This window comes from Castor canadensis, chromosome 14 (genome assembly GCF_047511655.1).
Source record: "Castor canadensis chromosome 14, mCasCan1.hap1v2, whole genome shotgun sequence".
Taxonomy (NCBI): Eukaryota; Metazoa; Chordata; class Mammalia; order Rodentia; family Castoridae; genus Castor; species Castor canadensis.
This window is the reverse complement of record NC_133399.1, coordinates 48,990,993-49,018,974: the sequence shown is the minus strand read 5'-3', so window position 1 is coordinate 49,018,974 and position 27,982 is coordinate 48,990,993. Positions and strand designations below refer to the sequence as shown.

Here is a 27,982-nt window from a genome sequence, read left to right as displayed (position 1 = left end):
CAGTGGTGAGGATGAGGCCGGCCTCAGGGGTAGGGGTTCTCTTTGTTCCTGATGGACCTGCGCTCCTCCACAGGCCTCAGTTTCCCTGTCAGTCTCAGGGTGGTTTTGAAGCCCCTTCCAGTTCTGCCCTTCTGGGAACTTGGGCGGTGGGCGGGGTCGCGCTGGGTCTTGGATGCGAAACCTCCCCTCTCCCTGGCCGCGGCTTCCCAGTCAGCGCGCGTGCCTCAGTGAGCCTCGGTCGCCCCCGGCCCTCTCCAGGCGCCAGGACGCCGAGGGCCAGGGTCCCAGGGGCGCAGCCCCCCGCGGCTGCGCGCTGGGCCGGGCGGTGACATCACCGGCCGGGCGGGGAGGAGCGGGCGGGAGCCAAGGCCGCCTCCGCACCAGGCGCAGCCGGGTCGGCTCGGTCCGGCGGCCGCGGCCATGACGCAGGGTCCGGGCGGGCGCGCGCCCCCCGCGCCCCCCGAGCCCGAGGCGCCCACCACCTTCTGCGCGCTACTGCCGCGCATGCCGCAGTGGAAGTTCGCGGCGCCCGCCGGCTTCCTGGGCCGCGGCCCGGCGGCTGCGCGCGCGGCTGACCCCCAGCCCGAGCCCGCGGGCCCGGCGGGGGTCCCCGCTCTGGCAGCCGCGGTGTTGGGCGCCTGCGAGCCGCGTTGCGCCGCGCCCTGTCCGCTGTCTGCACTCAGCCGCTGCCGGGCCGCGGGGGCGCGCGGAACGCGGGGCGCGCGGGGGACGGCTGGGCCCCCAGACGCCGCGGCCGACGAGTGGGCGCGCAAGGGCGGCTTCATCCACAAGCCGGCGCACGGCTGGCTGCACCCCGACGCCAGGGTCCTGGGTCCTGGGGTCTCCTACATCGTTCGGGTGAGTGCGCCGGGGGATCCCCGGGTCTGTCCCCAGTCCTGGGGTCTGGGTCTCTCCCATTTTCTCTCTGGGATCCCAGACACCAAGAGCCAGGGTGTTCGATCTCCACCTGTCTTCTTCTTCTCCCCACTTGGGACCCCCCATCTCCAGCCAGTGCTTCGCGGCTGCCCCCACCCCGAAGCTCTGGGGTCGGTTCCCACAGCGTCACGTGGGGAGGGGCGGGGAGAGGGTGGCAGGTTGGGGGGGGCACGCATGCGCAGGTTAAGTATCCCCTACTGCTGTTGGATGGTAGAATCTAGAGGAGGACCTGGCTGGGAAGTCCTGACATCCGAACCCCATGAAAAACTCCGTCGCAGATGACCCAGTGGGGACCTGCCGAGAGACTTCGGTTCGAGGTGGGGCTGCCCAGACCTGGGGTTCCAGATATGAGACTACAGGGCCTCGGAAGTGCACAAGACACTGACCTTTATTTATCTGAGATTTTACTATGAACCTTTGAAAACACAGGAGGGTGGGGCGATGGACCCCGCATTTCCTCCGGCACTGTGGACGTGTTGCCTTCCTTGCACAATGTGCTTGTCCCTGTATGTGTATAGTTTGTGATAAACCTTTTGACGCTCACCCTCAGACATCCCACCTGGTGTCTTGTACGCCACAGTTTATGAAACGATCAGCGGTTTTGGAATACGGTTGGACATGGGGCAGTGTCCCCTTCTCCCTGACTGTCCTGGACCAGGATTCTGGGAGTGCATGTTTGGCATATGGAGACCAAGGATGCTCGCTTTCTCTAGAACAGTCCCTGGCATCACTTACACTGTCTTTTGAATAGTGCCCCCAGGTTGCATGTGCATTAGGAATCTGAGAATGGGATCTTACTTTGTAGTAATAAGTAAGATGTCATGAAGTTAAGATGAGGGCCCACAGCATTGGGGTGTGTCCTAAAGCAATGACTGCTGTCTTTATGAGGGAGGGAAATTTGGACAGAGACACACAGAGACCAATATAAGACAGAGGCAGAAGTGGGAATGATGGACAAGACTACAGCCAAAGACCACTGAAGACTGCTGGACCACTGAAGATCCCCAGACATTGGGAGAGGCAGAGAGAGCCTCCCCTGGAGGAAATACTGCATAGACCTGGATCTCAGACTTCAGGCCCACAGAACTGAGAAAGAATAAACTTCTGTTGTTTTAAGCCACCATGGTACTTTGTTTCCATAGCCTGAGGGAAATGGTAAGCCTTTCCCACCCCTGTGGGAATGTTGCAGGCATTCATCTGTGGTCCAGGCTGTGGCATCGAGTCCCTGGGACCCTCAGATCTCCAGGGCCAGCCAGACCTGTGCATTCAGAAGTGGCTTGTGGCTCTGACGTCTGTCTGGACATAGGGGCTGGATATCCCTCTGCAGATGGTGCCCTGCGTTTTGGGTTTAGTTTGCCCTTCCACACTCTTCTGTGGCCCTGTGGCTCTTCAGGTTTGGCTGGAACCAGGTGTTACAAGAATGTCTCATGGATGATGCTGTGGGCTCCCTTTCACACTATTTCCATCAGAGGGCACGTCACATCTGGCAGATAGATATATGCTGTTCAGAATTCAGATACTCAGTTTGGGTTCCTAGTGTTGGGTTATAATGTGTAACACTTTGTGTCGATATAGGAAATATTTAATGTATGCTTACCCCTGTCAGGTACTGATGATGTGGAGAATTCAAGAAAGATCTAGTCCCTGTCCTTAGGGAGCTTTGATTGTCTAATAAATAAACAAGAAGACAAATAAATGGGAAAATTGTAGGTCCTCGTAGGGGCTATTTGATGGTGGAATTGTGTGATGTCAGCGAGATGGATGACCACTTGAGCTGCAGTGTTTGGAAAGTCATCTCTCAGTGACATTTAAGCAGGTACAGCCAGTGCAAAGGCCGTGTGTCAGGAAGTGAATCTGGCACTTGCTAGTAACTGGAGATGCATGTGGCTGGAGGGATTGGGGAGGACTAAGCTGCATGACCCTGAGAAGCAAGCATGGGCTCCAATGTTTTTCAAGGGTGGAGCTTGGAGTTTTAAAAGTATCTTTCCAGCAGGGCTAGAATAGGAAGGAGACCCAGGAGGAAGCTGGGACATCCTCGGGCAAGGACAATGGCTTGGACCAGGGGGATCTGGGGCTGGACAGAAGTGGGAACACTGCTGGTGTTGGAGAAGGAGCCCAGAGGAGTTACAGATGGATGGATGGGATCAGGAGGCCCTGTGGGGTCTAAAGCAGACTTGGTACCTAGCCCTATTCCCTGAGAACTATTGTCTCCAGCCTAAGCTTCTACCCGGTATAGCAAGCCAGGCAAGCCTCCTGGTTTAAAAGGAGGAGGTCAAAGTGGAGAGTACCCAGGTTCCATGTCACACAGGCAAAGGGATACATGGATCAGCAGGTCTGAGCAGGACTCTTGTATCCAAGAGAGGGTTGTCATTCCCACATACAGCTTGGTAAACTAAGGCACAGAGAGGCAGAGTTGTGTCTGAGGTGGCTGTGTGAAAATCCAAGACCAGATCTGGAGCTGAGACTCCTCTCATGAGGGCCAGAACTCACTGACACTTGTCACACAGCAGTGTGGTTGACAGAATAACTTTACACCCCCACATGTCCAAGTCCTAAAGTTTAGAGCCTGTGGACATCACCTCCCATGGCAGAAGGGACCCTGCAGGCCTGGTACTGGTGGCTCACACCTGTAATCCTAGCTACTCAGGAGGCAGAGATTAGGAGGATCAAGGTTCAAAGTCAGCCAAAGCAAAATAGTTCACAAGACCCTACCTTGAAAAACAAACAAACAAAAAACCCAATACAAAACAGGGCTGGTGGAATGGCTCAAGTGGTAAAGCACCTACCTAGAAAGTCTGGCAAATGAGCTGGGGATCACACTGGATCATTCTGCCACTCAGCAGTACAGGGTCCTCATAAAAGGAAGGCAGAAAAGGCAGAAGCAGGAAGAGACTGGGAGATGCTGAGCTGCTGCTCTGAGGAGGGAGGAAGGACCCACAAGCCGAGGATGTGGGGCCTCTAGGAGCTGAGGTAGTTGGAATGAGGGTCTTCCCTGAAGCTTCCAGGGGGAACCAACACTGCCCCACCTAGATTTTAGCCCAGCAGAGCCTGTGCCAGATTCCTGACCCCAGAATAGTAAGGAAATACATTTGTCGTCTAAGCCCCTAAATTTGTGGTGACTTTTTTTTTTTTTAAGCTGCTGGGAATCCACACACAGTTAGGGTCATAGAACCCTCACAAGGCCCTATGGTGGCCCCAGTTTGTGAATAAAGAGATGGGGCACAAGAGTTGTGTGTGATGCTGCCAGCTGGGGTTCCAACTCAGTGCACCTTGTTTGTGGAGGTCTGAGCTGGAGGCTCTGCACCACCCTCAGGTTTTCTGAGGAACTATGGTACAACAAAGCCAAGGAATGATCCTCAGAGCCTCTCCTAAGAGTCCTGACACTGTGGCACTTGCACCTGGGCACTGCCAGCTGCGTCAGCAGCTGAGAGCTGAAAGGCTGTTGCTTGTTGTGAGAAGCAACGTTGGGGTAGGGCGGCTCAGGTTGGTTAATTCGGTAGCTCAGTGACTTCATCATGCATCCAGGTTGTTGGCATCTGTACTGGGGTAAATGGTGTCCCCATCAAGAACTCAGAATTAGACCTTATTTAGAAATGGACTCTGCAGATGGAATTAGTTAAGATTAGATTATTCTAGATGGACCCTAAATCCAGTTCCCCGGTGTCCTTGAAAGACAGCCACATGAAGACACGTGGGCGGGAGGCTGAGGGATAACAGAGGAGGAGATGGGAGTGATGTGGCCACAAGGCAAGGACTGAAGAACTGCCGGCCATGCCAGGGCCTGGGAAAGGAAGGAAGGACCTTCCCTGGAGCTTCTGGAGGGAGCACAGCCCTATACAGCCCTGGATCTTGGACTTCTGGCCCCAGAACTATGGACAGGTGCAATTTTGTGGCTTTAAGCCACCCAGCTGTGGAACCTTAGGGACCCCCTCCCTGCACCTGTACTTGGCACCTTGCTGTCCTGGGTCACTTCCTCTTCTAGCAGAGGTTGTTCTGCAGAAAGGGTCCTCTTATCTTGGGTCTCCTTATGGTGAGGACAGCACCCCAGAGTCCCCAGCCTTTTCCTAGCCTCACTGGCCAGCCCAGTGCTATGTGGCTCCCTGGACCGCACTGCCTAGAGAATTTCTATAACTGTGCTGTGCAGCATGGCAGCCCCTTAGTCACCTGGCAATGTGACTCGTGTGTCTGGGTAGCTATGTTTTCCATTTTGCATTTTTTGTTAGATATCAGGGGCCATTCAAGGCAACAGGGCGCCACGTTGGACAGCTCAGTTCTATTGAATACTGATCCCTCATGTCTGGGCTTCTCTGAAGGACCGTGTCTGAGCTACATGCAACTGTGTTGTAAGAAGTGCAGCTTGTGCTGTGGAGAAGCTGAGGACTCCAATCCTGTGTCCTCCTCCTTGTACCAGGCTGGACTTTGCCCTACACAAAACTCCAGTGATAAACGCTCTCCACTTTCTACAGCACCCTTGCTACGTCAGCCCAAGTTCTTTATGAGAGGAGGATTTGTGTGGCCACCTCTGCTCACAGCACAGAACATTGATGGACAGCAGCCTGCCCACACCTGGGCAGGGATGCAGACCTGGACACATGTCACTGAAATGACAAGGGTCAGGTAGCTTCTCCCCTACACTATGGTTCTTATGCTGGTGATCTGCAGGGGAATAGTGAGAAGTTGGCAGAGCTGGCCACAGAGGCAGCTTCTTCCCTGAGGATGAGAGTCAGGGTAGCTCCAAGGTAGATGAATTCCAGATTGCAGCATCTGCAATCTTTCTTTCATTTTGCATGTTCATTTTCACCAGGCTGGCTTAGCTTCCTTTTGGTCGTGAAGTGGCAGGCACAGCAAGAGACATTGCCTATGTATCCAGAAGACCATTACCTTCCCATCCTTTTCCTCTTTGTAAGAGGCTCCACCTTCTGTTTCCCACACTGCATGGTAGGGAAAATGAGGCCACCAAATTGTTTTTAAGCCAATGAGGAGCAGTGTGGTCTGCAGGTCAGCAGAATCAGTACCCTACAGCCTTGAAGCACCAGAAACTGGCATGAACTCCCACACCAGACACATGTCTTTGTTTCAAGAAGGTACCAGGAGTAGCTTAGTTCTCTCCAAAGCTGTTTTCTCTGGTCCTGGGGGCAGGGACCGTGGGTGATTCCCTTTGGGGTGCTACAAGTCTGACACATATTTAGCATATAGTCCATGCTTGTCCATTAATTTGCTAGTCCATCATCTAAGCATGCAATCCATTTACTCACCCATGTACTCATCTATTCATCCATCTACCCATCCATCCACCCACCCACTCACCCATTCACCCATCTGTCCACCCATTCATCCATGTACTCATCCATCTATCCATCCATCCATCCACCCTTCCATCCACCCACTCATCCACTCATCCATCCATCCATCCATCCGTCTGTCCCTCTACCCATTCATCTATCTACTCATTGTCCATCCATTCATCCATTCATCACACATGCATCCATTCATCTATTCACCCATTCATCAGTCCACCCTTCCATTCATCCATCCACCATCCACTCACCCATCCATTCATTCAACAGCTGAGCAGCTTGGCTTCCTGGCCCACCTCCTCTTATCTCTCTTTGTTGCTTTCCCCCTTGCTCCAGCCACATCACAGTGAGCCTGGTCTCTCCATGCGGACCCCACTTATTGCTTGTGCTTGCTGTTTCTTTTGCCAGGTCCTCACTTGCTGCCTCTTCCCCACTTGGTTGCTGCCTTAGTGAGTTTTTGCTGGTAAAGCATTGCACAGTGTGGGGCAGTGAAACACTGACATTTGTTTCTCATGATTCTGTGGTTGGTGAGGGCTGAGTGATCTTCCTGGCTTTGTTTGTGTGGTGAGTGGCCTTATGTTAGCTGGGACATGGGTCTTGTCATCCAAGACCCCAAGAGCAGCCAGAGGCACGGCTAGGGTATGCGTGCTTCTGAGGCTCTGTGTGTCACATTCACTGATGTCTTATTGACAAAACAAGCCACACGACCCCCCTGAGGGCAGATGGAGGGAGGGACAACTTGTTGCCATTTTCACAATCTGCCAGTGATATCTGCTGGGACCCACCAGACCTTACTTAATCCATGTGTGCATGCACCCCCACTCCTCCTCACCCTTCTACAGGAATGCTACCACATGGTACTTTTATCTTGTGTCTCGTTACTTAAAACTGTGCCTGGGAGATAATTGCACCTAAATACATAAAAATTACTTGTTTCTGTTTACAACTGCATACTCTTCTATCCCAATACCTCAACTTGTTTATCTTCGGCAGAAGCTCAGGACAGCCAGTTAAATTTAAATTTCCAAGGTATCTCCTGTACTACGTGGGACATACTTATACTAAAAGTTCTTCATTGCTTAGTGCAAATTCTCCCATTTTTCTTTTCTTTTTCTTGCTGGGAATCGAACTCAGGGTTTTAAGCATGCAAGGCATGTGCTCTGCTGCTGAGCTATATACACACCAGCTCCTGCAAATTCACCTGTAACAAGCTTCCTGTGTTGGATCTAGCACCCCAGGTCTGTGGACCTGTCCCTGCTATATTTAGGGTATCTCCAGGTTTTCTCAACTTGTGTAGAGTAGAATGAGGGAGGAACAACTCACAGATCTGACGCTGGGAGGATTTGGGGTGGGGGTGGTGGTGGGCAGAAGTAGGATGGTGGAAGCTACCCTAGAGGGTGACAGGGCAGTAGGGCCCCTAAGCCTGTACCTGCCTCCAGCCCTGGGTGAGGCCTGCACACCTCCCCCCCCCCACCAGCCTCCTGCGCACACAGCGTGGGGCTGGTGTGGCTGAGTAAAGCCTTGAAACTGGAATTGTGGGGTCAAAGTGTGTGTTTATAATGTTTTTAAGAAACTGAGATAAAAATCACAAAACACATCTGTCATTACAGCACCTGGGAGGCTGAAGCAAGAGGATCACTTGAACCCAGGGGTTGGTACTAGCCTTGGCAATGAGTAATAAGCAAGACTCCCAAAAAGAATAATTAAATGAGCTTTTTAAGAAAAAATCACAAAGAAAATTTAATCATTATTTTCAGTGACATTTGGTCCATCACAGGGTTGTGCTGTCACCAACTCTATTTCCAGAACTTACTTTCTTTTCTTTTTTTAAGGGAGAAATTATTTTGGCTCATGGTTTCAAGGGTATTAGTTCATCATGGGAGGCAGTTGGTATGGTAGGGAAATGAAATTCACATGATGGTGACAGGGATGCAGAGCAGAGCAGTTGACATCAGGGCTGACAGGAAGTGGACAAAGGACTATTTCTAGAACTTTCTCATCACCCTGAGGAAGCCCTGTGCCCATGAGCAGTCACTTCATCCTCTCCCCAGCCTCTGGCATCCATAAGTCTACTTTCTATCCTCTGGATTCAACTCTTCTACACATTCCACAGACATGTGGCTGTGCCATACATCCTCTGGTCAGCCAAGTATGGTTGGAAGGATGAGACGGTCATTTCCAGCCATGCCCCCTTCCAGTGTTGAGGCAGGGCTGGAGCTGTGCTGAAGTTTCTACCTCTTTTGTCCCTCTGTGTCCTTCTCTAAAACTGTGAATCATCTCTGGAAATGGTCACCTAGATACGAGTCAGCAAATTTCCCGTAAAGGAGCTGATCATTGATGTTTTCATCTTTGCTGGCCAGAGAGTTTCTGTCCTGACTGTCCTTCAGACCTGTGCCTGGCCTGGGGATTCATGAACAAGATTGTCTCCATGCCTGTCCTCCCCATCTTACACTCTGATGGAGCAGACAGATCACAATCAAGTGGCAGACAGTTAAATGAACGAGTGCAATAGGACACAAAAGAGCCTAGGGTGACCTGCAAGTTCAACTTTGGGATGTGGGGGGGGGGGGCAGCAAGTGGGGGAGGGGACAGCAAGGACAGCAGGTGTGAAGCCCCTGAGGCAGTGTCCAGGGAGGGAGGATGGGCCCAGGGTGACCTCAAGGAGGCTGGAGAGCCCCTGGAGTAGGTCATGGGTTCTGAGCTGGGGCTCTGCCCATTGACTCTATTCTCTCTCTGTAGTACATGGGCTGCATCGAAGTTCTCCGCTCCATGCGCTCACTGGATTTTAACACTCGAACCCAGGTGACCAGGTAAGGCCTCAGGATGGGGCTGGGGGCTCAGGTCTCAGTCAGCCTAGCTGGCGAGAGGCCTCCAGAGGAAGGCAGGTGGGCAGGGCTTCACTCCCACACCCCTACTTGGGGGACACTGCTGTGCAGGGCATGTGCTGTGTGGCACCCTGGGTCTGGGTCTGGGTCCCACCTGCCATGCATTGCAGTTACCTGTGCTCCCCAGCCTCCATCTCACTCTAACGGATGGAGCCACCAACCTGCCTCTGAGAGTGCGGTGTGATGTCAGGAGGGAGCTGGGAGGAGTCTTGCATGGGGACCCACAGGTATTGGCTGGCTCCCTTGACCATCAGGGCTACCCTGGGCAGGACACAGAGAGGCAGGCTGATCTTGCAGTACTCTGAGCTGTGTGGAAGGGCTCTGTGAAGGCCTGGACAGGGAAGAACCTGCATCATTTCCATTGAAAACAGATTTATTCCACTCAGTATAAACTTAAAGAAACTCTTGGGATGCAATTTGCATATCAAACAATCCACCTTTTTGCTTTTTGGTATCTCCAGAGAGCTGTGCACCCTCCACCTCTGTCTAGTTCAGAACATTCCATCACCCAAAAGAAAGCCCGGTGCCCGCCTCCCCAGCCTGTCCACAGCCTTGCGCTCCCACAGGTCCACTTCCTACTCTGAATTTGCCTCTTCAGGACATTTTTCTGTGAATGGAGAAATGGACCAGACACTGTGGCCTTTTGTGTCTGGTCCTCTCCCTGAGCACAATCCTTCCATGTTGTAGTGTGGGCCAGAGCTGTGTCCTGTTCATGACTGAGTGATGCTGTGATGTGGATGACCACACTGCAGGCACCCATTTGTCCTTCCGTGGACACTCTGGCTTTTCCAAGCTTTCGGCTGCTGTGAATCCTGTTGCTGTGAATGTTCACAATTAAGTCAGTGTGGATAGTTTTCATTTCTCCATTTACAGACACTAAAGAGAGGAATGTTATGGTGACAGCTTTTACCTCCTGTGGGAGCGTTGTTTCCTCAGTGACTGCCCCACCTCAGGCTCTTGCCCTGACACTGACATCTTCCAGGGCTTGTTTTGTGCCCATGCGACCTTCAGGGTCCTGTCCTGACCTCCCGGAAATCAGTGGCTCCCCTCCTTCCCGCATTGTGGAGATTAGTTCCTGCCATATTGGGGGACCTCAGAGCAGAGGACCTCTGCTTTGTTCAGTCCCCCAAGCCTGATCCCTCCTGGGCACACACGGCCACTGGAAAGGAAAGAGAGCTGAAGGCCAGGTGCTAAGGGTGGGGCTGGTGTCCCCAGCTGTGGCCCTCCTTGTCCCCTCCAGGTGCCCCTGCCCATGTCAGGACCTTCTGTGCCCTTTCAGCCCTGTTCCTCTCTCTGCCCTCCTTTCTTGGAACCCCACCCATGTCATAGACTCCAACCCTTCCCTAAGCCCCTGTCCCCTCCCTGTCCCTTCCTCTGTCTGATCCTCCCCCTCTTCAATCATAGGGAAGCCATCAACCGGCTCCATGAGGCTGTGCCTGGTGTCCGGGGCTCGTGGAAGAAGAAGGTGGGTGAGGGCTGTGGCCTCAAGTAGGGCTCTAGTGAGTGCATTTGGAGATCGGGAGGGGGAGCACCATGGCCACCCTGGGAGCCCCTTGTGCTCCCCACCCCCATAACAAGCCACACCACACACAACTCCTTGCTGTGCTCTCTGTTCCCCTAGGCCCCCAATAAGGCGCTGGCCTCTGTCCTGGGCAAAAGCAACCTGCGCTTTGCTGGCATGAGCATTTCTGTCAACATATCCATTGACGGCCTCAACCTCTCAGTGCCTGCCACACGCCAGGTGGGTGCTGCTCACCCTATCCCCACCTCAGCTCCCACCTACTCTGCGGGACCCCTGAACCCCTCCTGGAATCTCCAGAACCCCTTAGACCTCTAGCAGTCTTTGCTTCATACCAAGTTGGAGCCAGGAGGGATGGGGGAAGGGACGGAGGGCACAGGCTGCGTGTGGCATATAGGCATCACTATGGATGCATCCTGAGGCCCCTTCTGTGAGCCAGGAGCCAAGAGGACATCACTGCACCCTCATGGAGTGCAGGGCAGGTATGCTGACCAGGCCATTTCCACCCACGCCTATTAGGACTTGGAGTGGGTGGAGACTAGGTATGCTATTCAGTGCCCTACAGTGCCTAGGACACCCGCCCCAGAGAACGACCTGGCCTCGTGTTGGGGGAACCCCTACTTCCAGTCTTCTGGTAGAAACAAACAACCAAGTGAGAATTGCACAAGTGAGGGAACACTGATGAATTCTGAGAACATTGTGAGGCCAGGAGAAGGCTGTGTTGGACACAAACAGGACACTGTGTCCTGGAGGGGACATTGAGGAGCCCTCGTTAGAGGTGGAGAAGAGAGGGATTCTTGGGCAGAGGTCTGGCTGCTGAGAGGAGGCATTTCCTATGGGAGAAGTCAGCGCTGGCCACCAGGATGAGTTTGGTGTGTGTCCAGAGAGCAGGGTCAGGGGTGCAGCCGAGCAGGGTGAGAGCAGCTATGGTTAGATCTTCGGGGAGCACAGCCAGACTTAGGCTAGATCTGAGAGGCACAATGGATAGGCTCTACTGGGGGACTCATGGTGGGGTAAGAGAATGTTCTGGAGAAAGTTGTGGGAGGAGCCTTGTTTAGAATGGGGCAAGTCTGGGTTTCAGCTGCTGTGAACACTAAACTTCTCATTTTGACCTGGTTGGGAGTGGCTTTCTGGTTAGAGACTCAAAGAAGTCTCAGCTGGAGTTGTGTCAGCTAGCATGGTATGGATCGAATAACAAGCAATCCCAACTGCAGCAGCAGGGCAGTGAGCACTGATTCAGCTGAAGGCTGATGATTCTGTCTGTTCCACTATCCCAAGCCAGACCTGGCTTGGGCCTCTGTCATGCTAGAGCCTGGAGCACAGGAAGGCATGCAGAACCACTCTGGGCATCTCCAGGCCCAGCCTCGGTCAGGCACAATCTGAGTTGGCCTCATTCTGTCACAAATGTGCTTGTCTCCTCCAGTGGGAGGACTCTGCAGTTACAGGGCAAGGCCGGGCTCCCAGAGGGTTGAGGAACTGGTGGCAATAAGGCAAATTGCCATAGAGGCCACATGGTGTGGGGGGTAGAATGAGGAGCCTTAGGAATTGAGGGTCTGCGGGGAGCTTCTTAGCTGGGCACCTAGGGAGTGAGCAGGAGTTTGGGGCTGCGAGTTTCTGTGTGGCAGGGTGCACATAGAGAGCCGCTGTGCTACAGCAAGGGCTCCTGTGAGGGATGGGTGACTCAGAAGGGGGATCCTGGAGGGCTTCCTGCAGGCAGAGAGGTTGGTGCTGAGTGGAGAAGAGAGGAGAGGGTTCCTGGCAGGCACCTTGGGTAAAAGCTAAGAGAGGCAGCTGGAGAGGGCAGCAGAGACCAGGGGAGGAGCTGGGGCTCAGTGGGCTGGCCCTGGAGGTATGGGGTGGACGCTGTATGTAATGGCAGATATCCCTGGGCTGGTGTGAGGGGATGGGTGGGGTAGCCAGTCTCTAGAAAGCAGCTGTGACCTGATGGCCACGCTGGACACTCCTGCGGTGGCCTGTCAGACCACCAAGGGTCCTCAGCAGGGGTGTTGTGCAATGGAGAGCCTCAAGGGTAGTGGGCACTGAGCAATGGATGTTTTATGGGGGGCACGTGGCCTGTCTGACTCTGGCACAGGGTTGTGGAGGAACTTGAGTGACAGGTGGCAGATGAGGTGGGGCCACACAAAGAAATTCAAACAAGTATGCAAATGAGCTTACAGTTGTCACTGGCAGTAGATGGAAGTGTGGAGTGGGCTGCTTGAGTGTGTGTATCTGCATGTGTGTGTGTGTGTGTGTGTGTGTGTGTGTGTTTGTGTCTGCCTGTGTGCATCTGCCTGCCTGTGTGTGTCTGTGCATGCTTGTGGATGTGACTGTGTGTCTGTGTCTATATGTGTCTGTTGCATCTGCCTATGTGTTTGCCTCTGTGTGTGTGTTGGGATGTGTCACTGTGTCTGTATGAGCTCAGGTGGGTGCATGCATGAGGATATCCCCTGTGAGTGGTTTGTCCTCTCACATATGTGGATGTGTGACCTTTCTCCCTGCTGTACCCTCCCTAGGCCCCAGGTCCTGGTGGAACTCTTGGATCTTAGTTGACCCAGGGTCAGGTCCAGGCAGGGGGACATTTCTGGTCCCATGTCATGTCCCTGCCCCAGCCATCCCCCTGCAGCCTGATCTATCTGCTTGGCCAAACTGCAGGGCTCCCCTCCGCCCCCCATTTTGGACTTGTTCTGTGACTGTGTGTGACCACATGTGACCATGTGTGTCTCCTTGCCAGCACAGATCATCGCCAACCACCACATGCAGTCCATCTCCTTTGCATCGGGTGGCGACACGGTAAGGCTGAGGTTGGGGTGGGGATGGAGCCCTGTGCCCTTTGCTCCTCCAGTCTTGAGACCATCTCGACTTCCCCAGACCCCACCTTCTCTGCCCACAACCCCCACCCCTTCCACTGTTGGGGAGCAGGGCAGGACCCAGACAGTGGCCAGGCCCCGCTGACCCTCCCGCCGGCCCTCTCCTCAGGACATGACAGATTACGTGGCCTATGTTGCCAAGGACCCAATCAACCAGAGAGGTGAGCCATGGTGGGAGGTCTGAGCTGAGGGCTGGGGTTGGCAGGTGTGATGCCATGATGGGAAGTGAAGGACACCATCTGACGCTGTCATCCACCCTCACCCCAGCCTGCCATATCCTTGAGTGCTGTGAGGGCCTTGCCCAGAGCGTCATCAGCACCGTGGGCCAAGCCTTTGAGTTGCGCTTCAAGCAGTACCTGCACAGCCCCCCCAAGGCTGTTGTGCCCCCTGAAAGGTAAAGACACATAGAATCTGACAGGCCAGGTAGCCAGCTCTGCTTCACACACTGGGCCTGGGCTAAGCTTTGCCTGTCCCCCTTGGGCCCTGAAAGTGTTACCTATGTCACCCATGGAAGGACCCCCACCTCCCCTCCTTCTGAGCAAGTCCCCAGAGTGCCTCAGTCATCACTGATGCTGTCATTGCTCCAGCACCAGCTAGACAGTTAGTATCCTCAGTCTTGTGAGCAGTCTCCATTTCACCACAAAATGCAAGTAAATAGCTCCACGTGGTGGGCGCCCACAAAACTTTATTTATAGACACTGAAATTTGAACTTCACTGTGTTGCAAAATATTATCCTCAGGGTGTTTTGTCAGCCACTTAAATTTTAGGATTTGAAAGTGTTTTTTCTTGTCCTGTGCAACCGTACGGCAGGAGTTGAGTTTGGCCCTGAGTTGACCCAGCTCTAGGGAAAGAGCCCTGTTAAGTACCTGTAGCTGCCAGAAGTTCAGGTTATGGGCTGGGTGTGATGGCTCACACCTGCCATCCTAGCTACATTGGAGCAGAGGTAGGAGGATTGAGGTCTGAGGCCAGCCCTGGGCAAAAACTGAAGGCCCTATCTATAAAATAACAAAAGCAAAACAGGCTGGAGGAGTGACTCAAGTGGTAGAGGGCAGACCTAGCAAGTGTGAGGCCCAGAATTCAAACACTAGTGCCACTTAAAAAAAAAAAGTTCAGGCTGTGCACAGGGTGGGCAATTGGAGCAGCAGGAGGGTATTTACGGGTGTGTGAGTTCCTGCGTTTTCCTTGCTGTTGCAGGACGCTGTTGGCTCCTGCCTTCTGCTGTCCACAGAGCACCCTATGTGACTGCTCTGTCTTCCCTTGTCTCATCCCCTATGTACTCTGAGGAGCCTGCTTATCTGCCGCAGCATGGGATGAGGATGTGGAGCAAGTCCCTCTAAGGGCAGGCGAGGCCTGGAGGGCATCCTGTCTCTGCGGGCATCTTACCTCTGAGGTTGTTGCCATCTGACCCACGACATTTGCTTCTAGTACAAACTGGATGTTGCTGCCTGGGTTGCCTGGTGGACAGGAGGGAGCAGAGGCCAGCCCGGCTGAGGACCTTCTGGTGTTTGTGCCAGGCTGTGGACAGGGCACCACCTTCCATCTCATAGATGAGGAAAGAGGCCCAGTTATGGGAAGGCATGGCTGATGGTTGGGGGGTCAGAATGGGTACTCCAGTGTTCTCACCCTAGACACCTTACTGTGTCTTTTAGGCTGACAGGGCTGGAGGAGTCAGCCTGGGGGGACGAGGAGGAGGCCACGGAGCACAATTACTACAATAGCATCCCGGGAAAGGAGCCGCCCCTGGGCGGGCTGGTGGATTCCAGGCTGACCGTCACACAGCCATGTGCTCTGGCAGTCCTTGGGACCCTCGGACAGGTCAGCCTCTGCCATTCCCTGAGGGGCTGGGTGCGGTAGAGGGCCCTGGACCTTACCCTGGCTTTTCCTCCAACGCCCTTGCACCTCAGTCCTGGGGATTGCTGTGCTCACCTGTCATTCTTCCATTTGCTCGTCATCCTTCCGCTCACTGAGACACACTTGGTGCTGTCTGCATGCTCTGTCCTGTCTGCACCAGGTTCAGTGCTGCACCTGAAACAGGTCCCTCTCAGACAGTGAGCAAACCACTGCAGCTGCGCCTGGATCTTGGACTAAGGGGAAAATGACATGGGTGTCTGGATCCTCCCCAAGACATAGTATGGGGCAGTGACCAGCAGCTGCCCAGGACTGCAGAGCAGGAAAGGCACCAGCAGGGAGAAAATCCTATGCAGTTGGCAGGAAGGCAGTCGCCTTGCACAGGAAAAGGCCAAGACTGCAGCAGCTGTGAGAGAGGCTCCAGTCCTGTGGCCACTGCAAGTGGCTTGAGGAGGGAGGGGGAGAACCAGGAGGGGCATGGAGCTGAACTCCCAGCCATCTGAAGTCTCCAGCCATTTGGAGTGGGATAGAGATTGGGGTGCTGGCTGGGATGGAGTTTGCACATACCCAGGGATCACCATGCTTCTCTTTCAGGCAGCATGTCCTGCACGAAGAGACGCCTGTGGCCAGTGGGACCTGGGTACCTCCAGTCAAGGTAGGTCTTGCCCAGCCTCTCACAGGACGTGGGGCCCCACTCGTTCTGGTCTCTCCAACATTCCCCTCTGCATAGTCAGTTCACCCCCAAGGTTACTCATGCTCCTCCTGCTCTGTGTGAGTGGAACCATCCACTCCTTTACTTGTACAGATGATGTCATTAGATTTGGGGACAGATTCTGTACCACGTGATTCAAAACTGGGAGTGTGAACTGCATGCAGGGAGGACCTCTTCTCTGCCCACCTGTGCTGCTTCCCTCCAACCCGCCCCACCAAGCAGACATGTTAGTAGCCAGTGGTTTCTGAAATTTTTCAGAATTCGTGAAATATTCAAGCCAGTTTGAATATGCATTACTGTGCTTTCCTCTTGTCTCCGGTTGGGGGCTTTCTGTGCATAATGCTTTTGCTCACATGACAGTCTGTTACGGACTTTTCTTTTTTGATGGTATGGGATGGGGGTTGAAGTCAGAGTCTCAAGCTTGCTAGGCAGGCTGTCTACCACTTAAGCCATGCCTCTAGCCCTTTTTTTGTTGTTGTAGTTATTTTTCAGATAGATTCGCATGTGTTTGCTTGGTTGGTCTGGAATGTGATTCCCCTACCTATGCCTTCCACATGTACCACCACACCTGGCTTATTTGTTGATGATTGGGTCTCAATAACTTTTTGAACTGTAATCCTTCTGATCTCCACCTTCTGAGTAGTTGGGATTATAGATGTGAGCCACTGCACTCGCCCCTGTTGTGGATTCTTTTCACATCAGTGCACTGCAGACTTCTCATTATTTTCCATGACTCTGTGGTATTCCTCTTGCCCACCCCTGCTCCTGATATTCGCGAAGATTCCAGGGGTGTGCTGTGACAAGCAGAGTAATGAGCAACCATGGGCTTGCACGTAGGCAGCCACTCCTACCTGCTTGGTAGAAATCATGCATGTTCTCACCAGCTTTCTTGCTAAAAACTGTGAGGTTTTTTTTTTGTTCTAACAGAAGGATTGGACTTTCGGCTCTCAAGCCTTCATGTCCTGTCACACAGAATAAATGTTACAGAGGTTCTGAGGCCCAGCCTGGCAGCACATCCCTTGGGCATGTCTGTATTTCCTTTCAGGTGTTTTACAAATTGGTACACAAAGAGACTTTCACACTTGAGGTGCACGCTGTGGATGCCCACCCAATCCTGTCTCATTTCCTTGGTCACTGTTGGGGTCCTGCTGTGTGGCAGTTTTCTGAGCAGCTGTGTGCTGCTTCCTGTCTTGGGGTTTCTTGCCTGTGATCTCCCAACTCCCCCTTGTGCACAGCACAGTGCTGGGTCCTGTTACCAGTGCTGCTGCTGTCCACTCTCCAAAGTGAGCCTGGTGGTCACCTACCTGCAGCTGCCTGTCTCCCTCAGCCTAGCCAACGTCTTTGGTGGGATTTATTTAGATTTTCCCAGATAACATGGGCTTCTCACTGCCAAGTGGCAGAGGGCTCATCAGCTCCCTGCTCTGTGGCTAAAGAATACTCCTCTCACTGAGTGCCCAGAAGGTGCCAAGTATACCGTGGCCTGGCTTTGCCTTTTCTCTGGGATGCTGGCTGCTTTCCCCTGACCCCAGGGCTCACCAGGGACTCCTCCCCTGTGCTTCTGCATATGTTTCTTATCCTGCCCCTTCCAAGTCTCTTCCCAAGAACTCCCACTCATATGTCAGTGCCTCAGCTCCAACATGCAGGAATTCTTCCACCTGTCCACCCCATGCAAGTCCTCTCTTCCACTCTGCTCTCCTACTGCCTGGGTTTGTGCCCCTGCCTTATCCCCTATAGTCCTGATACAAGCCCAGGAGAACCTGGGTTCCACTTGGTATATGGGAAGGCTAGGGTTCTCTCCGCTCTGCAACCACACAGGTCTTGCTGGGCACTGTTCTCACATTTATTTCTCGTCCTCTTCCTTCTTCCTCCTCCTCTTTATCCTCCATCTTCTTTTTCTCTTCTCTTCCCTTCTTCCCCCTCCCTACTCCCTTCTCCTCCTCCCCCGCTCCTTCTTTTGAGACAGATCTTACTATGTTAGCCCAGGGTGACCTGGAACTGGAGATCCTCCTGCCTCACCCTGCCTCTGCTTCCCCAGTGCTGGGATCACACGCATGCACCACCACACCTGGCCTCACTGCTATTTTATGAGGAAGAGCTTACTCTCACTATTTTGCAGAGGAGGAGACTGAGGCACAGAGAGGTTAAGTAATTTGCCCACATCCACAGCCTGGGAGCCTGGATGTTCCTGAGAGTTCATGATACAACCGGATAAAGCAGACATCACAACCCACAGAACCCTGGGCTGGATTGGGCCACACAGTGTATCATTGGAGCACATCTTCCTGCCAGGGATTAAGTTCTGAGATACACGAATACCTTCTGACTCAGGATAAGGTGCTCAGCCTTCTCAAAATAGAGAAACACAAGTTGAATCATCCCAGGTGCCATTTCTCATCCACCAGTCCGGCAAAAAGTCTGATGGTCTGATGGTCCATGGGGGTGAGGTGGAAGGGACAAGGTCACCCATCACCCCACAGAGGCATATTGGTCAAGGACTTGGCAGGATCTGGAAGGGTCAAAGCTGAGTGGAAGACTCTCAACGGTCCTTGTGATATAGCTACGGCTTTTGAGCCACATGAATGCTTTACACATTCAAAAATAAAATTAAAAAGAAGAAAGGAAAGCCAGCCCTAAAATAGAGCAGAGACAGAAGGATGACCTAACCGTGCATCATGCTGATAACATAATTACAGGGAAGCAGAGCGCTGCCATTACCGTTTCACTGTGGGGATTGAACGTAAACATCTGAGCCCGCTCAGTACCTGGATGCTCCTGTTGGCCCCTCCTGCCTGAAGATAGCTGGGCGGGTGCTGCTCCTCCTCATGTGGACATCCAGTGTCCCCAGCCTTTACCTGAGCACTTTGTCCACTTCTGCTCTGGGCTGGGACACTGCCGATTTTCATTCTGAATGGGAGACACTCAGCATGGTGTTCCTGATGGGGCCTGTGGGGGGGTGGTGACCAGTATTGTCCTCCCTAGAGGAGTTATGGGCTCTGGTGGCCCTGCTCTCCTGCCCAGAGCCTTGTCCCAGGTGCTGGGCTCCCTGCTGACCCCACTGCCCTCCTTACTTCCTAGTCCCGCCTGGAGACGGCTACGTGCAGGCAGACCCTCGGGGGCCAAGAGACTACGAGGAACACCTGTATGTCAACACCCAGGGTCTGGACGCCATGGAGCCCGAGGACGTGGTGCCTCTGTCGGCTGAGGACAGCCCCAAGAAGGACCTGTTCGACATGCGTACGTAAGGCCCCTGCAGAGTGTCCCAGCCACCCTGTGGTCTAAGGAGAGAGTCCACAGGGGCCAGGAGAGCCCACTCTACTTCCAGTGGACTGAATGAAGTCTGATGGGGTCAGTATCCTTTCTGAATGCCTTGTCTGATGGAGGAGGCTGAGGTCCTTCCTCCACTGGGAAGCCAAGCTCTATGCCCATGGGATTTCTGTTTGAGGAGGACTAGTCTTTTGTCTGTGGGGCTCCATCTGCTGGGCTCCCCAAGGCTGGCCTCAAGACATTGTCTAGTCTGCAGGGAGGAGGTCTGCCTCGAGATCTTGCTGGTCTGTTGAGTCCTGTTACTCAGTGGCCTGGGTGGGGAGGTCACCCCTTTCCCATGGGAATCCCAGTTGCCTGGGACATACATGTAGCTCCCAGAGAGATCCCAGACTGACAAGGGAAGACTAGTCTGATGGTGGAGCTCATTCGCTCCTTCCCTATGGGATATCCAGTGTGAAGATGGCTCTGTCTGATGGAGATGGTTGTCCTTCCTCCGGGAAGTACCCGTAATGCTCTCCTTATTTTCCCACATAGATTGCAACCTGTTCCCTGGACACTGTGGGGTGCTGGCTCCTCAGGGCCTCCCAGATGGCTGGAAATTTCTTCTTTGAAATGTTTGCAAAGCCCTATTCCCCCTACCATCTATTTCTTTTTATTGTTGTGATAATGACATGAGCGCCCTCTGTGTACAGGCACTGGACTAGGAGCATGGCCTCTTCCTCATGGCAGGCCTTAGGAGGGAAAGGCAGGCTGGGGTGAGCTCCCTTTGAAGTCATCTGTCCCCTGGGAGCTAACCTGGGACCCACATTCAGCAGAGAACTATTTGTGTGGGTATCCCCTAAGCAAGCCACTGCCTCTAATTGGCCTCCAGGGAGGGGTGCTCATCCCTTAGCCAATCTCCAGCCTGGAGAACAGGACACTTGTGTGGATTGGCCAGGCTGGTAGCCTGGTGGTCTGGGTGAGCAGGAATGTTCCCAGCTAGCAGAGGCTGCAGAGGCCCCAAATCACAGGTGAATCAGGGTCGGGTCCTGGAGTAGTCTTGTCTGTGCCACTTTCTGCCTCCATTCATGGTGAAAGACTGAGGCTTAAGTCCAGAGCAGTAAAAACACCTTCACTAAGTTAGGTATAGGACAGTCATGCCACTGGGACCCGCTGCAGTGGTATGCTGAGGACTTGTCAGTGCAGGTAATGAAACGAGAGACACACATGTGGGCAGGAGGCCAGTGTGATAAGGAAAAGTAATTTGTACAGGCATAAGGAAGAAAGAAATGGTAGCAGGACTGGGGTGGCTCAAGTGGTAGAGTGCCTGCTTTGCAAGCACAAAGCCCTGAGTTCAAACCCCAGTATCACCAAAATAAATAAATAAGTAGACAAACAAACAAATAAATAAATAAAATAATGTTGACATCCTTTGTATATCCTCAGACACCCCAGAGCCTGGGTGCTGGTGGCATTCACCTATAATCCTAGCTACGTGGGAGGCAGAGATCAGGAAGATCATGGTTCAAAGTCAGCCTGGGCAAATAGTTCTTGAGACCCTATATCTTGAAAATATTAAATACAAACAGGGCTGACAGAATGGCTCAAGTGGTAGAGCAGCTGCCTAGCAAGAGTGAGACCCAGAGTTCAAACCCCCAGTACCGCAAAAAAAAGAATAAAGAAACCCCAAGGGATTGTGTTGAACAATTAAGGGAGCTAATAAGGCTAATAAGTAATAAACACACTGATGGTGCAGTAAGCCTGCCAACATACCAGGCTGTATTTAGTGGCTGAGCTCAGTCACAAATATCCTGGGGTGCCCATTGCACGGCCCCAACTTCCCCAGCCCTCCTCTCCTTGGCTTGCAGGACCCTTTGAGGACGCACTGAAGTTGCACGAGTGCTCGGTGGCAGCGGGTGGTATGGCAGCCCAGCTCTCTTTGGAGGATCAGTGGCCCAGCCCTCCCACCCGCCGGGCCCCCATCGCCCCCACAGAGGAGCAGCTGCGGCAGGAGCCCTGGTACCATGGCCGCATGAGCCGCCGGGCAGCAGAGAAGCTGCTTCGAGCCGACGGGGACTTCCTTGTGCGCGACAGTGTCACCAACCCTGGGCAGTATGTCCTCACAGGCATGCACGCTGGGCAGCCCAAGCACCTGTTGCTGGTGGATCCTGAGGGAGTGGTAAGGTGGCATGGGGGTTGAGGAGGGGACAGGCTGCTAGGGTCTGTGGAGCATCTTCTAGAGAACAAAGCCCTATGTTGTCAGAGGCAACTAAAGTTTAGTGTTTTAGAGGACTTGCCAGTCTGTAAACACTTTGGGATTTACCAAAGCACTTCTAATTCCAAGGCCATTCTGGGTTCACAAAGCTTTGAGCTTCAGCCCCTCCCCTGCACTCACCACTAGGATTGGTAGCACAAATAGTGCCGTCTTGATAGATAGATAGATATATAGATAGATACTGTCTTTCCATGTCCTGATGTGTCTCAGGGGTTGCAAAACCTGTTCAGATTCCTGAGTTTAGGGGGTCTACAAGTTACTGAACCATTTTGATTTGAGGATGGGTCTCCTTCCCCCATTCTGACATCTCTGGAATCTTTTTTTTTTTGTTTTTCCTGGTGGTACTGGGGATTTTTTGTTTTTTGGTGGTGCTGAGGTTTGAACTCAAGACCTCACACTTGCTAAGCAGGCACTCTACCACTAGAGCCACTCTGCCAGCCCTGTTTCGTGTTGGGTATTTTTGAGATAGGGTCTCACGACCCTTGCTTGGACTGGCTTGGAACCACAATTCTCCTGATCTGTGCCTCCTCAGTAGCTAGGATTACAGACGTGAGCCATTGGTGCCTGGCAATACTGGGGATTGAACTCAGAGCCATCTCATGCTTGCTAGGCAGGTGCTCTACAACTTGAGCCATGCCCCCCAGCTCTTCTTTGCTTTAGTTATTTTTCAGATAAGGTCTTGTGTTTTTGCCTAGGTCGGCCTTGGATGGTGATCCTCCTATTTATGCTTTCCTTGTAGCTGGGATGACAGACATGCACCACCGTGCCCAACTTATTGATCGAGATGGGGTCTTGCTGACTTTTTGCCTGGGCTGTCCTCGAATCTCTATCTTTTTGATCCCTGCATAGCTGGGATTACAGGCATGAGTCACTATGCCCAGCTGGAATCTTCTTTTTTTTTCTTTTTAAACTAACAATTGTGTCTCGTTTTTTCCTGTTTCTCTTTCTTCTTTGGTAGTACTGGGAATTGAGCTCAGGGGCCTCATGCTTCTAGGCAATTGTATTGTTTCACTGGGGTTCTAGTCCCTCCATTCCTGGCACAGAGTATCCTGGTGCATCTTACAGTTCCAACCGGGCCCATTCCCTCTCTGCAAATGCTCCATTACTGAGCCATAGCTACAGTCCTTTATTAAGTTTTATTTTGAGACAGGGTCTTGCTAAATTGCCTGTTGCATCTTATATAGTGAGAGCCAACAGTTTCCCATTTTTGAAGCACTTTATAATTTACAAAGCACTCTCCAGTTTTCTAGGACTCTGAGGGGTTTTGAGGCATTTTCTAGTGTGCAGAGGCCTTAGGCCCATAGGTGAGCAGGGCTCGGGACTTGGACCCTTCTCAGCACCTCAAAGTGCTTTTCCTATCCAGCTGGACCCCCTAGTGCCTGCGAGGGGCCCATGTCTCTGTACAGAGCACACACTCATGAGGGAGATGTGCAGTCTGGCCCAGGTGGCCAGCCAGGCCTCTGCTCCTGGAGCTGCCTCAGCTTCCTATCCTCCTTAGCTGCCTCAGCTGGGCCTGGCAGGGGTTAGGCCAGTTCTAGCCAGGTCCATTCCCTCTCTGCTAAATGGGACTGCCATTGGTGGCTTTAACACCTACAGAAATTGATGCTTTGTTAAAATGTAGATTTCCAGCTGGGCATGGTCTTTCATACCTGCAATCCCAGCACTCTGGAAGTAAGGGCAGGAGGATGACAAGTCCCAGGCCAGCCTGGGCTCCTTAAAGAAACCATGTCTGATTAAAAAGCCCAGAAAAATGCAGATTCCCTTGCCCCAGCCCCAGGGCCATGGAAGTAGATGATTCTGTCACCAGAGCCCAGGGATGTGTATTTAACCTGCGTTTCCAATGAGCAGCATCCTCCATGGAGGGATCAGAAGCCATGGGTTAGAGGGTATCTCGGTTTTGCATCCAGTTCTCCAGCCCAGTGCTGCTAATATTTTCCCATTCTAAAATGCAGATGGACTGGGCATGGTAGCTCACAGCTATAACCCCAGTTACTCTGGAGGTGAAGATCTGGAGGATTGTGGGCTTAGGCCTCCCTGGGTGAAAATCATGAGACTCTACCTGAAAAATAAAGTAACAAAGGGCTGGGGCACGATTCAGGTGGTTAGAGTGCCTGCCTAGCAAGTTCTAGGTGCTGCAGCAAACCCTGCCTAGCAAAACCCAGGAGCAAAGAACAAAACAAAAAAGATGCTATTGTTTTCTGAGTTTGGGGTGTATACCTCCAAGATTTCATGTTATACTGGTTCCCTGGGGCTGCTGTACCAAATGACCACAAATGATATGGTTTATAACAACTAAGATTTGTTTATTTTATTTTAATTTAATTATTATTTTTTTTGGTACTAGAGATTGAACTCAGGACCTTGGAATATGCTAGGCAAATGCTCCACTGCTGAGCCACATCTGCAGTCCTTTATTCTGAGACAGAGGCTGGCCTTGAACTTGCCATCCTCCTTCCTCAGTCTCATGAGTAAGTGGGGTTATAGGTGTTCACTACCACACCCGGCTGAGATTTATCCTTTCTCAGTTCTAGAGGTCAGAAGTCCAAGGTCAAGGTGTGGGCAGGGCTGGTCCTTTTGAGTCCTCTGCCAGAGTCTAGTGACTGCCTGTGATCCTTTGTGTTTGGCCTGCAGACATGGCTCTGTCTCTGTCTCTGTGTTCATGTGGCTTTCTCTGTGTGCTCCTGAGTCTAAATTTTCCTCTTCTGATGAGGACACTGACATTGGATTTAGGTCCATCTGGATAGTTCATAGCTCTCGTCTTGAGATACTTAACTGGTTTATATCTATAAAGACCTGTTTTTTTTCACTAAGGTCATATTCACGGGTACCAGGGTTAGAACATGGACATCCTCTTTTTTTTTTTTTGGTGGGACTGGGGTTTGAACTCAGGTCTTTGTGCTTGCAAAGCAGGCACTCTACTACTTGAGCCACACCTTCAGTCCATTTTGCTTTGGTTATTTTGGAGATGGAGGTCTCGAGAAACTTTTTGCTCTGATTGGTTTTGAACAGTGATCCTCCTGATCTCAGCCTCCCAAGAAGGTAGGATTATAGGCATGAGCCATGGTACCTGGCTTGGATGTCCCTTTATGGAGGCCACTACAGGACATGTGGTACGTGCCTCTGGTGGTTTCAAACTGGGCCCATCCACAGTTCTGGACTTTTCTTTTTTTGAGACAGGGTCTCACTATACAGCCCAGGCTGACCTCAACTCTTGATCTTTCTGCCTCAGCCTCTCAGAGTGCTGGGATTATAGATGTGTGAGGCAGAACCTGTGGCAGATTCTGTAGTGGAGTCCTCTGTCCCAGAGGCCCTGACTTGCCACCTGCCAGTCACCCAGAGGGTTGCTGAAACGGGTTCCACTCAGCAGTCTGGGTGGGTAGAGAGTTGGCCTCTGGACGAGCTCCGGAGGGTATTCATGCTATCTCACAGGTGCGGACCAAGGATGTGCTATTTGAGAGCATCAGCCACCTCATTGACTACCATCTGCAGAATGGGCAGCCCATCGTGGCCGCTGAGAGTGAGTTGCATCTGCGTGGCGTGGTCTCACGGGAGCCCTGAGCCAGGTGTGTAATTGGATGGCTGTGGTACCTGCCATTTACCCACAGACCGATTTCTTCTGGCGTTTAAAAATTGAGGTGCAATTCACACAGCCTGCAGATCATCCATTCATTGTATGGTCAGTGTGTTTTGCCACATTCAGAGTTGTGCAACCATTACCACAGCCTAACTCTAGAACATTCCACCACCTCAAAGGAAGGCCTGTACCTATGAACAATCACTCCAGCACTCCTTAGACCCCAGCACCCACAAATTCACGTCCTGTCTCTGGATTCGCCTGTGCTGACGTTTCCTAGCAATAGAGTCGCACTGTGGCCTGTGTATCTGCTTCTCCCACTGAGCACTTGAGGACCCTCCACATTGTGCGGTGTGCCAGAGCCTCCTCTTGTTTGTGGCTGAGTGATGTTCTAGCGTGTGGATAGACCATGTTGTGTGTCCACTCATCCATCCATGGATACTGGGGCTGTTTCCGTGTTTTGGATGCTGTGAGCCTGCGTGAGCAGGTTTCTGTGTGGACGTGGGTTCCTGCTGCTTGTGGGTGGGCATGTTCCTAGGAGTGGAATTCCTGAGCCTCATGGTGACCGTATGATTGACTGGTGATCAAAGTCACCTGAATATTTATGACCACCGCTGGGTTCTAGGCAGCTGGCTTCCTTCCTGGAGAGGCCAGCTGGGGCAGGCAGGGGCTGGTGTGTGAGGGAAAGGGAAGTAGTTCAGCACAGTCTCTGACTGGTGGTACTAGAGACCCGAGGGAGGGTTTGACACATGGTGACTCTAGGGTCTCTTGGGGTGAGGGGGGGCTGGGCAGTGCAGGAGGAGGAATGAGGCTGTGGAGGGGGGAAGGCAGGAGGGAGCAGCTGGAATTGGGAGTGGGGTTGGTCTGGGACAGAGCTGCAGGGGGTATGGATTTTTCCTGGGAGTTGCTGGCTAGGTCAGGTTGCTCTCCTGTCCCCATGACAACGTCTTCTCCCTGCCCCTCTTCTGCATTGCCCTCCCCAACCCAGCTTGGCTAACTCCTGGGGCTTCGGGCAGGGCCTCTCTGTCTGGGGAGGGGCTTCAGTGATTTAGAGGGTGGCCCTATGAACTCCCGCAGACATCTATCTATGTGATGCTGGGCCTGTGCGTCTGTCCATGCTAGACAGACATTCATTCTATCCCCAAAGGGGTTTGTGAGCTGAGAAATAACACTCGGGGCAGTCATGACATCTGCTCCACATCTACTGACAGTGCTGAGACAGGCACTGGGGTTAGCATCTGGGTTTGCACAGAGAGGCTGAGGCACCGCCCTGGGGCACACAGCAGGACTGGAGCTCTGGTTGCTGAGAGACCCTGAGTGGCTGTAACATGGAGATCGAGGCCCTTCTTGTTCAAAGGAGGCAGAAGTACGGCTGAGGCTTGGACTCAGGTATGTGGTTGCTATTGTGGTAACCCAACCTCACCTTTCCTTCTGCCCACAGGTTACTGTCCTTAGCCTGGCTTCTGCCCCCGAGATACCCGTGCTGTGGCCTTGTGGCTCTCAGCCTTTCTCTTGGACCCCGTCAGCCCAGAACCACCAGAACTGGAACAGCCACTGTCTCTCCTTACTCCACAAGAGCCTCGGGAATCTTCCTTCCTCCAGCTGCCCTGGGCTGGGCAGGGCCAGTGGTGTCCACCCCACTTGCTGGAGCAAAGGCGCTCATACCAAAGACAGACCTCGTCTTTAAAGAAAATACATCAAAATGCAGCCTCTGTGTGGAGACCTGGCCACAGGTCCCTAATGGGGCCAGAGAGGCACTGTGTCCTCTCAGCTGGACTCAGGTTGTGTCCCAGGAATGGAGGGTACCCAGCCTTGTGTGGATGTAGACTCCTTCCCTGTCTGGGCTCCATTTTTTCCACCTGACAGGCTGGGTGCACTGTTGTCTTTGAGGGGAATTAAGGTGCTTTGGGGTCTTAGCTACATGCTGACCTTGGCATGGGGGCAGTCTTGGGAGCACCACTTGGGGTGGTGGAGGTGTCCAGGTGAGTTGATGCAGGGCAGTTGTGTGGCCCTGCCCCCCTGGGAACAGGAGGAAGGACACCAGGGTGTGCCACCAGCTGCCTCCCAGCTGTTGAACCAACTGGACATTGGACTCTATAATTAAACCTGGGGATGACACAGCACTGAGCTTGAGCCACCTGCACATTTAGGGGTCCTGGTAGGGCTGAGGAGCAAGGATGAGGCTCCCAGGTGACAGCCAAGGAGGGGTTCAGAGGTCCTTCATTGGCCTCAGGGACTAGAGGAGGAAAAGGTGGATTGAAGCCTGAGGTTGGAGGAGATTGTGGGTTAGCAAGAATCCCCTTTAACTGTCTCAGACACCTCTGATTTTATTCCAAGATAAAATGAGCTTCAGCATTTCTATAGAGTTCACCCCTAGCTCCTCTGTGGAGACACATGAACTACCTTCCACATGCTGCAGACCTCTCCCAAGACCCCCCTCCCCCTTCTTAAGCACCCCCACCTGTCTTCAGTGTAGTTCAACGTCTTAGTGCCCCTCGACACCCTGACACCTTCGAGATCCCTAACTCAGACCAGCTCCATTCAAGTGCTCTGATTCTGTGCTACAGGCCTTTCTTATGTTATCTCCAGGCTTTTGTCTCCCAGGGAACCCCCCCCCCGCCACAGGACTCTTGTCAGATTCCTCACACACAGTGGCATCACTCCCAGAGAGTCCTAGACCCTCTCCACATCCTGCTGGGCCACAGCTAAGGGCTGAGGCTACTCAGGCCTGGACCCCTGGGAAGGGACTGTGCTTTTCTGCCCTATCTCCTGGGGGATGTGTCTGGGGAAGTTGTGGCGAATAAAAATCCTGGTTGGCCCTTGAA

At 52.9% G+C, this 27,982-nt stretch overlaps 1 protein-coding gene across 2 annotated transcripts; it reads left to right on the top strand.

The window, feature by feature from the left end:
* Nucleotides 1-397: 397 nt before the first annotated feature.
* Shc2 (SHC adaptor protein 2) lies at nt 398-27,982 on the top strand. Of its 2 annotated transcripts, XR_012441419.1 has the most exons (14): nt 398-858; nt 8,973-9,043; nt 10,523-10,583; nt 10,740-10,859; nt 13,374-13,427; nt 13,614-13,665; nt 13,772-13,898; nt 15,155-15,320; nt 15,948-16,008; nt 19,141-19,299; nt 21,177-21,487; nt 23,928-24,051; nt 25,013-25,146; nt 26,599-27,982. XR_012441419.1 is itself a non-coding variant. In XM_020163214.2 (13 exons), exons 1-12 carry the CDS (start codon nt 421-423, stop codon nt 25,139-25,141), a joined length of 1,749 nt encoding a protein of 582 aa, XP_020018803.2. In that variant the 5' UTR covers nt 398-420; the 3' UTR covers nt 25,142-25,146; nt 26,599-27,982. The 2 variants fall into 2 exon arrangements, 1 of the variants encoding a protein (XP_020018803.2); XM_020163214.2 differs by lacking the exon at nt 23,928-24,051.

Coding starts and splice junctions, on each gene's coding strand:
- Shc2 (XM_020163214.2), top strand. CDS start 421: ATGACGCAGGGTCCGGGCGGGCGCGCGCCCCCCGCGCCCCCCGAGCCC. Junction 10,584..10,739: donor GGGGCTCGTGGAAGAAGAAG/GTGGGTGAGGGC, acceptor CTGTTCCCCTAG/GCCCCCAATAAGGCGCTGGC. Junction 10,860..13,373: donor CAGTGCCTGCCACACGCCAG/GTGGGTGCTGCT, acceptor TTGCCAGCACAG/ATCATCGCCAACCACCACAT.